The sequence below is a fragment of the Asparagus officinalis genome, chromosome 8 (assembly GCF_001876935.1).
Source record: "Asparagus officinalis chromosome 8, Aspof.V1, whole genome shotgun sequence".
Taxonomy (NCBI): Eukaryota; Viridiplantae; Streptophyta; class Magnoliopsida; order Asparagales; family Asparagaceae; genus Asparagus; species Asparagus officinalis.
Genome location: NC_033801.1, coordinates 10,463,914 through 10,478,435, shown reverse-complemented (window position 1 = coordinate 10,478,435; position 14,522 = coordinate 10,463,914). Strand labels below are relative to the sequence as shown.

The 14,522-nt window shown below is 39.1% G+C and overlaps 2 protein-coding genes across 2 annotated transcripts in view; one reads left to right on the top strand and one right to left on the bottom strand.

Annotated features, from left to right (window-relative positions):
• LOC109819737 (aldehyde dehydrogenase family 2 member C4-like) overlaps positions 1–4,202 on the top strand; it is a 13,687-nt gene extending 9,485 nt beyond the window's left edge. Inside the window, 8 exon segments of the mRNA XM_020385594.1 lie at positions 1,668–1,810; positions 1,888–2,294; positions 2,381–2,492; positions 2,736–2,909; positions 2,981–3,118; positions 3,280–3,417; positions 3,502–3,563; positions 3,738–4,202. Coding sequence (XP_020241183.1) covers positions 1,668–1,810; positions 1,888–2,294; positions 2,381–2,492; positions 2,736–2,909; positions 2,981–3,118; positions 3,280–3,417; positions 3,502–3,563; positions 3,738–4,011 — 1,448 coding nt within the window. The 3' untranslated portion in view covers positions 4,012–4,202.
• LOC109820838 (V-type proton ATPase subunit F-like) lies at positions 4,344–13,992 on the bottom strand. The gene is made up of 3 exons (XM_020387030.1): positions 13,904–13,992; positions 11,437–11,632; positions 4,344–4,502 (listed from the first exon to the last, which is right to left on the bottom strand). The coding sequence occupies exons 1-3, from the start codon at positions 13,990–13,992 to the stop codon at positions 4,344–4,346; spliced, it is 444 nt and encodes a 147-aa protein (XP_020242619.1).

The following is a 14,522-nucleotide window of genomic DNA, read 5'->3' as shown; positions in this document are numbered from 1 at the left end:
CTACTAGAAAATTATATGTGTTCTATTTGAAGCACAAGTCAGATATTTTTATCATCTTTTAGAAGTGACTTGCCAGTATGGAGCATAAAACATGCAATAAGCTGAAGTGTCTGAAGTCTGAAATAGAGGCGAGTATTGTAGGCAGGAGTTCGAGAACTTCTGCTCGTCCCATGGGATTAGGAGACTGAAGACCGTTCCAGGCACACTTCAGCATAACGGAGTGGCGGAGCGTATGAATCGCACTATCTTGAAGCGCGCCAAAAGTATGAGGATCCACTCTGGATTGCCCAAGAGTTTTTAGGCCGATGCTGTGAATACAACTGCATACTTGATCAACTGCGGGCCATCCGCAGCTCTCAGTTATGGGATACCTGAAGAGGCTTGGACCGAAAAGACGCTGAAGATAGAGTACTTACGAATATTTAGTTGTGACGCCTATGTCATGACCAATCTTGCAGATCGGTCAAAGCTTGATCCAAAGTCAAAGAAGCTCTCTTTCATATGCTATGAAGGAGATGAGTATGTGTACCATTTTTGGGATCACGATGCGCGCAAGGTGGTGCGTAGTCGCGGCGTCGTGTTCTATGAGGATGCGGTATACAAGATCAAAGAGGTGAGTGGGAGTCAGCTATCTCCCCCTCTTTTCCTAGATATTGCTGACAGTAAGGATGACAGTGAGATACCTATCAACATAGAAGATGGAGACCAAGAGAACATGTCGGATGCACAGCAGCAGGATCTAGCAGAGCTGCCGATCGCAGTTCGCAAAGCTCCAAGAAATCCGAGGGTGCCAGAGAGGTACCTTTCCACCATGAATTATCTTCTCCTGACTGACAGTGGGAGCTAGAGAGTTATGATGAGGTACAACAGACCGGCAAAGCTCGGGGCTAGTGGGAGTCTGCCATGGAGGAAGAAATGAAATCCTTAACGAAGAATGGGACTTGGGAGCTCGAAAAGATTCCAAGAGGGCGAAAGGCTCTTCACAATCGGTGGATTTATCGGGTCAATGATGAAGCCGATGGATGGAGACACTACAAGGCAAAGCTTGTAGTGAAGGGCTATGAGCAGAAAGCAGGGATAGGCTATTCCGACGTTTTCACTCTCGTCGTCAAGTTGACCACGATTCGGACTGTGCTGAGCATTGTGGCAGTTCAAGATCTCAATCTAGAACAGATGGATGTGAAGACGATATTCCTTCATGGATATTTGGAAGAAGAGATCTATATGCATCAATCAATGGGCTTCGAGGAATGAGGCAGCGAGGACCTCATGTGTCGCCTGCGCAAGAGCTTGTATGCTCTGAAACAAGCTCCACGACAGCGGTACATGAAGTTTGAGAACTTTATGAAGGAGAATGGTTTTCTCAAATACGACATAGACCACTGCTGCTTCATCGAGAGATATGACGAATCCTATGTAATACTCTTAATTTATGTTGATGACATGTTGATTGCAGATGAGGATTATTAGAATATTACATAGGATTTGTCTGTGAGTACTGTGCTTGAATTTGTCTGCTGATTTTATTCTGTGATTCCACATTCTTATTGGCATGTATCCTAACAGAAATTAACAGAATAAAACAAGTAGCCACAATGAAATTAAATTACGATAAAGCTTTCAAAGATATATTTTTCTAGTTCTTCAAAATTTGTTGGTTTTTACAGGAAAAACATTTGAGACGACAGATCCGCGCACAGGAGATGTGATAGCGAACATTGCAGAAGGCGATAAGGAAGACATAGATTTGGCTGTGAAGGCTGCAAGAGAAGCCTTTGATCATGGAAAGTGGCCTCGCATGTCTGGCTTTGTACGACAATTTTCTTTGTATTAATCGTTATAAAACAATCATTACCTAAGCTTCTCTAATCCGAGTTTTTATTGTAGGAGCGGGGAAGGATCCTGGTGAAATTCGCCGATTTGGTTGAGCAACACATAGAAGAAGCGGCCACACTAGATAGTCTCGATGGAGGAAAATTACTTACAATTGGCAAGGCCATGGATATCCCAGGTGCAGTGAATTTACTCCGATACTACGCAGGCGCTGCAGATAAAATCCATGGAGAGACATTAAAAATATCAGGAGCGTACCAGGGGTACACGTTAAAGGAGCCCATCGGAGTTGTTGGGCACATTATACCCTGGAATTATCCGACAAACCTGTTCTTCACCAAGGTTAGCCCTGCACTCGCTGCTGGATGCACAATGGTTGTGAAGCCTGCGGAGCAAACTCCGCTATCTGCACTTCTTTATGCTCAATTGGCAAAGAAGGTGATTTTTGTTTTCTCTTGCGTGTTTCCTTAGTTACATGATATTAGAATGTCAAAGTTCATTTTAGTTGGAAAAAAGTGCATTTAGCCAGTTTTTCACCAACATTCAGAGGTAAAGTCTCATCGTTCTGTATTATCTATATTTACTCTCAATGATTATAATTGTAATTTGCTGTAANTACGGCTGGTGCTGCTCTTTCATCTCATATGGACGTCGACAAGGTCAGTGACACCAAAAAAATCTAACATACATGTTAGATAAAGTTTACATCTCCTAAAATATTCTATACAACTTTGTAGCTGTGTTTGCTAAATTTGATCAGACCAAATCATTCAATGCATGTTATGATTGTCACTTTTTCCCGTCAAATACTTTATCATTCAAGAACCAGATGTCATGTTCATTCATAAACCAATCTGGACTTCACTGCAGAGCTTACCAGAGAAAACTTTATTGTGTTTCAGATTAGTTTCACTGGATCGACCGAAGTAGGACGCCTAGTAATGGAGGCAGCAGCTAAGAGCAATCTGAAGCATGTATCACTTGAACTCGGTGGCAAGTCTCCTGTCATCATCTTTGATGATGCCGATGTGGACGTTGCTGTCGATCTCGCGAGGATGACAGCATTTTCCAACAAGGTATTCGCCCTTTCCAACAACATGTTGACATAGACCCTTCATTGTTTATCTGAATTTAAAATTGGTGTTAGGGAGAAATTTGTGTGGCCGGTACTAGGATTTATGTACAAGAAGGAATTTATGATGAGTTTGTGAAGAAAATAGCAGAGAAAGCGAAGAGCTGGGTGGTTGGAGACCCTTTCAATCCAAATGTTCACCAGGGACCTCAGGTATTTTTTTTGGCTTGCACAAGAATGTAACACCTAGTTCAACACGTCCAAGTAAAATGTTGATGGTTTCCTCAACATATTGTGGCATGTGTTTAAATTCCCCAGAAGTTTACTCAGAAACATCCTAGGAACTTTTTTCTCTTTTTTGTGGACTTCTTCAGATTGACAAAGCACAGTTCGAGAAAGTACTGCACTACATAGATCTTGGCAAGAGAGAAGGGGCAACACTGCTTACAGGAGGAAAGTCTTGTGGAGAAAAGGGGTACTACATTGAGCCCACAATCTTTACCGATGTCAAGGTAAACAATGCACTACCAACTTCACAAGCTAAATACTGAAACCTTGAGATCTGATGTCTGAAATGTGCTAAAATCTTACCACAGGAGGAGATGAAGATAGCTAAGGATGAAATATTTGGGCCAGTTATGTCTCTCATGAAGTTCAAGTAAGTACTCCCTTGCTGCTTGTTCATCAGAGATCACCTTCGTTGTTTACACATGAACATTCAGAAGAGAAAAGGAACATCTAAACAAAACAGATCATGGCGACAAATCTGATCTTGGTCCTCCAATTTAGTTTTAGTATTTACATTTTGTGCACCGTATTTTCTTTGAACCAGGACAATTGAGGAGGCAATTGATAAAGCCAACAGCACAAGGTATGGGTTAGCTGCAGGCATACTGACCAAAGACATAAACACAGCCAACAGAGTATCGAGATCAGTTCGAGCAGGAACCATCTGGATCAACTGTTACTTTGCTGTGGACAATGATGTTCCGTTCGGTGGGTATAAGATGAGTGGCTTTGGAAGAGATCACGGAATGCATGCCCTTGATAAGTATATGCAAGTGAAATCTGTTGTTACTCCTATCTATGGCTCCCCTTGGCTGTAGATCAATGTGTGAGAGCTTGAAAAGGAGAAACGTAAGTGTTATGCTTGTGTTTGGTTAATGTAACAAAGGATAATGCTTGAAGCAATGCAATAAGATAAGAGCAGCAAACATCATAATAACTTCCAAGCAACAATATTGTGAGATGAAATGATGAACAGATATTTTCAGAATCCATCAAAGTTATTTTGCATCCAGCAACTGCAATTATCTAAAGAAAGAAAGAATTGATCATCTCATTTTGATTGGCAAACAAATCATAAAGCGTTGATAGTACGGTTGGGTACTTAGCTGAAAGTAGAGAATTTAGGAACACCCATAAAAGCAAGTCCCGCTCAGCACCTTGCTACTGATTCAGCTGAAAACAAGTATTTAACACGGAAAAGAGCTGAATTATGCGCTGAGTTATATGGATGATTCTTTGAAGGAATCTCTAAGATTGCTGGGATAGGTTTGTTGTAGCCATCTACAAGAAACCTTATCATATTTGCAACCTGAAAAAGAAGGGGAAAAAGAAACAAACAGAAAGTAATCAGCTTTTATGCTTCCAAGTTAACTCTTATCAGTATGCAGTACAATTCCTGAGTTTATATGATAAACAGAAGTATTTAAATCGAATTGCAATCTGGTTCCATAGCTCTCACGGCTCATTAAGATCAGGTCACTCTGGCATCTATTCTTCAATCAAATCCAAAGTATACATATGCTGAAAGTATAGAGCTGAAACCAGCAAGTATGTCGGATTTACAGTAGGTAAATACTATATTTGAAACAACACCTTATGTTACATTTTACTTTGTGATATATCTTTCTTTTTGGTCTTAGCTTCATTTCAATGTAACCATTTACAAAGAATCAAACACAATTGAACTTCATTTATGTTTCAAACAGCAATTTTAAACCCAAATCAAAAGCTATTACAGCGGGGGGCTTCACTGACACAGAATATGTTTATACAAAATTGGATAATAACAACATTGAATAAACAGAGTGAAGACAAAGAGAATAACACACAAATATTTAACGTGGTTCGGTCAGTATGACCTACATCCATGGGCAAAAACATCAGAGAACTTTACTAATCACAAAAGAGAAGATTACAAATGGAGATCACTCTAATATCTCACTAAACTCACACAAAGAAGAGAACACTCAAAGAAAACTCTGTTTTACTTTTTCTTCAACTCTCTTTCTTTTTCTCTCTGTTCTGCATCTATGTTCGATACTCTAACCCTTCACCACTCTTCTCTATTTATAGCCTTCAAAATGGTTAGTGGAACAGTGTTTGGGTTGGTAGAATGATATTTTGGGTTGGTGGAATAGTAATAGGGTTGGTGAGTTTTGAATTTAAAGTTAAACATAACAAATCTCCACCTTGACTTTGAATATGAAAATCTTCTCTTCACTCTTACTATCTCGCTAGAAGCCACTTACCGGCTTAACATCCACTTTGTTGAACTGTAAGCAATTCGAGACAATGCTCAAACTTGCGCGAAGGTACGAGCTTTATCATCATATCTGCTAGATTATCTACAGTACCAATTTTTTCAATCTTGATGACTTTAATTTCTCTGATAAAATAATACATGACTATATGTTTGGTTCTTTCATGATAAATCTGATACTTCATCAAATGTGTAGTGTAGGCATCGAAAATTGCCCATAGGTCTCCACGAACAGCTCAGTGTTAAAGAACGACGATGAACGTCACTATCCGATCCACAGGAGTTCGATTGATGTCGGTGAACGATTGAAGTGAACCGACGAACTACGTGAGCTGACAGAATTTCGGGATAACGAAGGCACGGGCTAATCGAGAGCCCCGCGATGTTTACAAAAGGAACAACGCCCTTCGTGTCTCGTTCATCCTACAGATAATCCAACCATTGGAGCTGATAGAACTCTTCGTCAGACTTCCAACGCACTTCGAATCACTAAAATCCGAGTTCGGACGAAGAATTTACAGCGGAAGCGGACGAATGCACCTCAACGGAGCGTCTCGGTTAATGCGAGACACCCCAGGGGTGTCCTAGATTTTCTGAAACACCCCAGGGGTGTCTCGGATTTTCCGAGACACCTCAGGGATGTCTCGGAATTTCTGACTGGGTGTCTCGGATCAATGGGAGACACCCTAGGGTGTCTCCGATCAAGTGGAGACACCCTGGGGTGTCTCCAAGGTAGATTTGGCCATTTAAGTGTTTTTAACCGCTCCGTTATCCTCTCAAGCCTATAAATACAAGCCTTAGGCCTTATTTTTTCAGATCTGGAATTCTCGTGCCTCGGCGAAGCCCTGCCGGATTGAAGACTTAAAGTGCACAGATTTCAAGAGAGGAGGAGGAGAGATCGGATCTAGTTCTTCAACGCAAGAGAGTTCTTCGTCAGATCTACATCACTTGCACCCAATCCTTAGCATTACCCCTTGTCGATAATCCTAAGAAGAGCAAATATCTCGCTTTTTCCGAGATAGGCGCTTCAGTTTCTAGATCTCCTCGCGGATTGACGAAGCTCTGCCCAATTTTTTAGCAATCAGATCTGATCGACGATGGTCCACGGATAAACCCCGGCACAGGCAAAGACACCCACGCAAGCAGAAGACCGATAAACGATCTCTGCATTTGTTTGATAAAGTTGTAAACTTTTTATTTTCATTGTGTAAGGAGATCTTATAAAAAGATCGACTTTTTTAATTTATTCGAGTTTATTGTAACGACTAAAGTTGTAATAGATTCGATAGCAATGAAAACAGCAACTTTTACAGCAAACATGTAGCACTCTGGCTGTCACAAAATACCATAGTAACACTTTGATGTAAGTCGAGATCTTCAACCAAACCTCTTAACCAAATGACTTCTTCCACTGCTTTTGTCACTGCCATATACTCTGCCTCTGTGGTAGACAACCATCGACTGTAGAGTCACCTTCCATCTAATGACACTACTTGACAGAGTGAATATATAACCTGTCAGGGATCGTCTCTTATTCAAATCGCCCTCATAATCTGAATCAGAATAGCCAAATATTCTACAATCTGAATTTGTGTTTCTGTCAAAATATAAACCAACATTAGCATATCCTCTTAAATATCTAAGTATCTATTTTACAGCCTGCCGATGGACCTTTTCAGGCTTATCCATATACCGACTCACAATACTGACTATATGTGAAATATCTGGACGGGTGCAGACCATAGCATATATAATGCTTCTAACTACACTAGCATAAAAAAACACAAGACATATATTGCTCATCCTCTTCAGTCTGAGGTGACAAATCTGCTGAAAGACGAAAATGGGCAGCAATCGGAGTCTTCACAGGCTTGGCATCAAGCATGTCAAATCTCTCTAACACCTTCTTCATGTATTTCGCTTGAGATAGGAATAAAACTTTTCATCTATTCTTGTGGATTTCCATCCCTAAAATTTTCTTCGTTGCTCCCAAATCCTTCATCTCAAACTCATGTTTGAGTTGAGATTTTAACTCGTTGATTTCTGACATATCTTTAACTGCAATCAACATATAAAAATAAATACATAAAATAATCATCATTAAGCTTTTTATGATAAACAGAACTATCATATTTACTCCTAGAGTAACCATGCTTAAACATAAAAGTATCAGATCTCAAATACCACTGTCTCGATGACTATTTCAAGTCATAAAGAGATTTTTTCAACCTACACATATGATCTTCTTTACCTTTAACAACGAACCCATTTGGCTAATGTATAAAGATCTTCTCTTTAAGCTCACCAAGTAGAAAAGATGTATTCAAATCAAGTTGCTCAAGCTTCAAATTAAAATGAGCAACCATGATAAGTAACACGTGGATTGAGGTGTGTTTTACAACTGGAGAGAATACTTCATTGAAGTCCACACCTTCGGTCTGACTGTAGCTTTTTAGATACCAAGTGTGTCTTGTATCTTACATAATCTATATCCGGAGTTCCTTCTTTCTTCTTGAACACCTATTTACAGACAATGATTTTCTGTCTCCTTGGTGGCTTCACTAACTCCCATGTTGTTAGATATCGTGTCGCCAAGATATAATTTTGATGATAACAATTTATTTACTATGCGTATTATATATGCACTAACATATCAATGCAGATAACAACATCCAATATGCTCAAGATATATGAACTAAGTGCGGGATGAGTTCAAGGCAACAAGACAAGCAAAGAAGAAGATGTGCTTTGTAAATTTGTAATTTTACATTTTCTTTGCTTAGAATTTATCTACAAGCCTTGATCACTCACAACACATACACATATAGTATTTAGAACACACTAACACGTGCTTAGTGTGTGGTTAACTATAGAAATCCCCTAAGTTAACCATCTCAAAATATATCATGTATCTCATATCTATGTGTTAGTAGTCAACTAATACCCTTAGTAGTTGACTACTCAATCCTTAGTTAAAATTACACAAACTATGTTTTTACAGATTAGTCGACTACTAGTCTACTAGTCATTGTCAATTCAAATTTACAGAAACTGTGATTTTAGAGATTAATCAACTACTAGGCTTAATAGTCGACTACTCAATGTTAGTTCAAAATTACAAAAACTTTAGTCTTACAGATTAGTCGACTAATGCATTTAGTAATCGACTACTAAGCAGTTTTGGACTTCACAGAGTCTGAATAGACTCAGTGTAGTCAACTACTAAGACTAGTAGTCAACTACAAATATAGTTTTTCTGACTGTTTGATTTTTGAATGAGTGAACATTTATAGTCGTTTTAAAATGTTAATTGGGTTTAAAATTTAAGTTTTTCAGAGGCTATAAATAGGTGTTAACTTTAGAATTTACGAACTAATATTAATATCTATAAGATTCGAAATTTGTGCAAATTCAAGTGTTCTCAAATTATCATTCTAAGTGTTGAGACAAGAAAAGTTCTGAAAGTGCCTTTGTTCCCATCATTTAAAAGATTATTTAGGCATTATTCAGAGAGTGAAAAAGTTCTTAAGCCACTGCTGCACTTCACTAACACTTCAAGGCTTATAGGAATTTGTGTTCTTTCTTTAAAGAAGATTTCTCTCAAAGTGTGAAAGAAGATATCTTGGTTTAGAGATTATTTACAATTTGTAGGGACTTGCAAATTGGTCAGGTTTGGTTTGATTTTGTAATTGGTTTTAAAATCATAATGAAAATCTCAATTTAAAAGCTCTTGTTTGTGATTGATCAATTTTTGTGATTGTTATCATTTGTTCTTACAATTTATAACCCATCTTGCAAAAATTTTACATAACACTATTCACCCCCCCTCTAGTGTTTAGTGTGTTCTTCCGTAGATCCTACATATGTCTGGTTCTTGTGAAGAGACTTTATCTCTTCAGTTAACACAACAGTCCAATTTGCAGCCTCACTGTCACTAATAACCTCCTTATATGTAGAAGGTTTTGAAATCTCAATCGATTCTGCTATACTCAAAGAGTAAGCAAGCATGTCTGCATAGCATTGAGGAGGTCAGATCTGCCTTTTTGTTCTCTCGATGGCAATATTGTACTATTGCTCTTGTGGTGTGTCAACATCTGAAGTTGAACCTTCTGTAATATCATCTGGTTCAACAGGAGCGCCCTTAAGCACTCTCTTTGAAGCCGAGCTATCTAACTCCACCTGCTTGCTAAACTTCTTTTAGTGCCTATGGTATCAATAACAAACTCTTTTCTCGGGTGAAGCATGGATTTTTCATCAAAAATAACATCCTTACTAATTTAGGTAATTTGGGATCAGAACACCACAATCTATATCCCTTCACTCCAATAGCATATCCTAGAAAAGATAGCTTTCTTTCCTCTGGGTTCAAGTTTACCATCATTAACATGAAAATAAGCTGTAATACCCCAACCTTTGAGAGGGTGATGTGATTAGTATTGATAGATTTGATTGGAATACTCATACTACTAAGATGCATCTTCTTTTCGGGAACCCAACTCTTAGAAACTCAAAAGTTAAGCGTGCTTGGCCTGGAGAAATTCTGGGATGGGTGACCCCCTGGGAAGTTTTTCAGGGAGCGCGTGAGTGAGGACAAAACGTGCTGAAAAGATATGTGATGGTTTGTAAGGCCAGTCCATCAGATCTAATTGCGTACAGACTCCGGGATTCCAGGGCGGGACGTTACAAATGGTATCAAAGCAAAGCCAACCAGAATTGTGAGAGCTAAGTGCTATGCGGCGCAAAATGCTACGTCGAGAGGACGGGAGACACCTCTTGAGGCCGTAGGAGCCACTTCTAGAATCTCACACGGATGGTACGGTCTTGGATGATATGATTTGTCGTAACGAGGACGTTGCGAGTTTAAGTGGGGGAGTTTGAAATACTCCAATCCTTGAGAGGGTAATGTGATTAGTATTGATAGATTTGATTGGAATACTCATACCACCAAGATGCATCTTCTTTTCGGAAACCCAACTCTTAGAAACTCTAAAGTTAAACGTGTTTTGCCTGGAGAAATTCTACGATGGGTGACCCACTAGGAAGTTTTCCAGGGAGTGCGCGAGTGAGGACAAAACGTGCTGAAAAGACATGTGATGGTTTGTGAGGTCAGTCCATCAGATCTAATAGCATACCGACTCCGGGATTCCGGGGCGATGCGTTACATAAGCATAGCAACTAAATACTCTTAAATGAGAGTAATTAGCAGGGGTACCAGACCATACCTCTTCTGAAATCTTAAAATCAATTACTGTAGAAGAAGATCTATTTATAAGTAACAAGTTGTATTGATTGCATTGGCCCAAAAGTCTTTTGACAAACCGGCATTAGAGAGCATGCACCGAGCTCTCTCTAAAAGTGTTCTATTCATCCTTTTTGCAACTCCATTTTGCTGTGGTGTATGTTAAAAATGTACAATGACGTATAATACCTTCATTCTTGCATAATTGGTTACACTCTACGGAATAAAACTCCATCCTATTGTCGGTTATGAGACGCTTCATTTTCTTTATTGTTTGCTTCTTAATCATAACATTTCATTGCTTTTGCAAACACATCACTCTTATGCTTCAAAGGATACACCCAAACTTTTCTGAAATAATCATCAATCAATGTTAGCAGAAAATAAGCTCCACATTTCGATGGAACTTGAGAGGAACACCAAGCATCTGAATAGATATAATCTAAAGTATCCTTGATTCTATGGACACTGGTACTAAAGGAGACTCTATGATATTTTCTAAAAATACAATGCTCACAAAAGTCTAGCTTACTAGTTTTCTGACGACAAAGCAGACCTTGTTTGCTCAATACATCTAGTCCCCTCTCACTCATATGCCCTAACTGTATATGCCACAAACGTGTATTGTTGAAATTTGAATCCTCTAAGAATGATACTCTGCAACACCTGTCACTGTGCTGCCTTCAAGGACATAGATGGTATTTATCTTCTTTCCTTTATCACAACAAGAGAGCCTTTACTAACTCTCAAAACTGCACACTCAGCCAAAAGCTTAAAACTATTTGAATCAAGGTTGCCTAAAGAAATGAGGTTCTTCTTTAACTTTGGTATATGTCGAACATTGATCAATGTTCTAACAATACCATCATGGGTTCTAATCTTAATTGACCCGATACCAACAGTCTTGCAAGGCATGTTATTTCCCAACAAGACATTCACACTGTCAATAGATTGATATGTGACAAACCAATCCCTATATGGACACATATAATAGGAACAACCCGAATCAAGAACCCCCTCATCTTGTGAATGAGTACTAACACTAACAAAAAGAACTTTATGTGAACTAAAAGACTATTCAGTTACAGTGGCAACTGAAGGTTTTACCTCCCTAGACTTTGACTGTGAATTATTCTTTGCTTTGAGCGCTGGTCAATTAGGTTTTATATACCCATACTTGTGACAATAATAACATTCAATATTTTTTCTTGGCCTGGACTTTAATCTAGACATATTTTTGGATTTAGCTCTACCACCAACATCCTTTTCAAGACGCCCACGAGTGAAAAGCTTTTAGCTTGATCTCTCCTCCTACGACAGACACTTTCTACCTTAACTCTTTTGAATATAAGGATGATTTGACATCCTCCAAAGAAAATGTATCTTTACCGTATAACATGTTATTTACAAAATTCTCATAGGAAGGAGGTAATGAACATAACAAAATAAGGGCTTGATCTTCTTCATCAAATTTAACATCAATATTCTTTAAATCCATAAGAATAGTGTTAAGTTCATCTAAATGGTCATTAATCCGCATACCTTCCTTCATGCGAAGGGTGAAGAGGCGTTGATTTAAGTAGAGCTTGTTCGTTAGAGATTTCGTCATGTACAATCTCTCCAACTTGAGCCATAAGCCGGCAGTGGTATTTTTATTGGCAACCTCCTACAGAACCTCATCGACCAAACAGAGCTATATGACACTATGCACCTTTATTTCTAGCTCTTCTTTCTCATCATCGGGCATAAAATCCGGCAACTTGTACTTTCTGGACAAGATTATGAACATTCCTTGTTATACTAGGAGAGCCCTCATTTTTACTCTCTACAAACTAAAGCTGTTTCTCCCATCGAATTTCTTTATTTTGTATTTTACAGAAGACATCTTGAAGTCTACTAGAATAGTAACCATATTTATGAATCGTAACGGTACTTGTGAACAATACTATACTCGTAAATAGTGTCCAGTGTCCTAAGCCAAGCTCTGATACTAGTTTGTTGGAGCGGGGGCTTCACAGACACAGAATATGTCCATATAAAAGTGGATAATAACAACACTGAATAAATACAGTAAAGACAAAGAGAATATCACATAAGGATTTAATGTAGTTCAGTCAATATGACATACGTCCACGGGCGAGAACAACAGAGAAGTTCACTAATTATAAAAGAGAAAATTACAAAGAGAGGTCACTCAAATATCTCACCAAACTCACACAAAGAAGAGAACACTCAAATAAAACTCTCTTTTTTGCTTTTTCTCTTCAACTCTCTCTTTCCTTTTCTCTCTGTTGTGGATCTCTATTTGATGCTCTAACCCTTCATCACTCTCCTCTATTTATAGCTTTCAAAATGGTCGGTGGAACAATATTTTGGGTTGGTGGAATAATGTTTTGTGTTGGTGGAATAGTAATAGGGTTGGTGAGTTTTGAATTCAAAGTCAAAAATAACAAAAGCCTATTGCTAAATTAAAGGTTTTAAAAAATCAGATATCGAAGAAATGCCGGATGACCAAAATCCATATCAGATTGTGAATATTAGGAAAATATGGGGGATACGTAATAGATATTGGAATGCTATAACGGATAATGTGCATATATAATATAATATCCTAAAATATAATATAAACATACTTTATGAAATCTAAGCCTAAAAGAATGTAAATAATATAAGTTTATGATCACTAGCCAATTTTACAAAGGTACTTAGCGAAAAGAGCATACTACAATTTCACTAAGAAGATTCATAAGGATAGAACTTTCACTAAAAAAGTATTAAAGTAATTTTCTAGAAGTGGTTTTTTTTTTAAAAAGACCTTTTTTGCTAAATAATTAACAAAACCGACCGTTTTGCTAATTATTTAGCAAAAACGACCTCTTTTTAGCCAACAGACTAAAAATAGGTTAGTTTTAAAAAACTACCCATTCGAAACATACGGGACTACTAGTCCCGTATGTTTAGACTATTACTTACCGACTAATAATCATGCCACAAAATCTACGGGACTACTAGTTCCGTAGATTTACTACTAGTTCCGTACATTTTGTTGCTTAACCACTACTCCAACCCCGAACCCCCCAAGTCCTCTCCCTCTTCTGGCTCAAATCCTCCTCCCCTCCACTCCTCCCCGTGGTCCACCGCCCAGTCCTACCTCCTCTCCCTCCCCATCCACTAGGACTCCTTCACCATCAACCAAGTCCTCAAAACCCACCCCCCATGCAAAAGGCCTGGCTCTTCTTCAACTGGGCCCCTGCCAACATCCTCAAAATCGAACATCTCCAGCAACCCCAGCAAGTTCATTCTTGTTCCCAACCCTCCAAGACCTCTCCATCGCCCATTAAATCACAAACAGCACCATCAGATCCGCCGAAGCCCTAAGCACCCCCCGACCTTGTTAGACCCCGAATCGAACTCCAATTTGTAAGGGATCTGAGCTCGATCGCACAATTCAAAGTACAGTTTGAAGACTAGGTTGAGGGATGAGGAGGCAGGCATCCGAGAGGAGCACTTGTTGTAGTCGGTCAAGAAGTGGAGCCAGGAGACTAGATCCGTGGCGTCGAAGAGGAAGGAGACGATGGAGGGGCCGTGATGGAGGAGGAGATCAAGAATAAGGTTAGCGTTTGAGGGTAGGGAAAAGAGGGAATGGAGGGAGGAGGGAGGGATGGAGGAGGAGGAGGAGGAATTGGCGAGGATTGAGAAAGCAGAACGGGGGAAGGGGAGGGAGGCGGTGGAGGTGGAGAGGGATTCTTGTTCTTGGAGCTCTGGAGATGTCGAAGAAGTGGAAAAGGAGGACTTCGGGGTTGGGGTCATGCTTAAGCAACAAAATCTAC

Excerpts from the sequence above, each read along its gene's own strand:
- LOC109820838 (XM_020387030.1), bottom strand. The coding sequence starts at position 13,992 with ATGAACTTGCTGGGGTTGCTGGAGATGTTCGATTTTGAGGATGTTGGC. Across the intron at positions 11,633-13,903 it reads CCAGGCCTTTTGCATGGGGG|TGTGAATGTCTTGTTGGGAA; the intron begins GTGGGTTTTGAG and ends ATCTATTGACAG. Across the intron at positions 4,503-11,436 it reads CTGAGTGTGCAGTTTTGAGA|GTTGCAAATATGATAAGGTT; the intron begins GTTAGTAAAGGC and ends CTTCTTTTTCAG.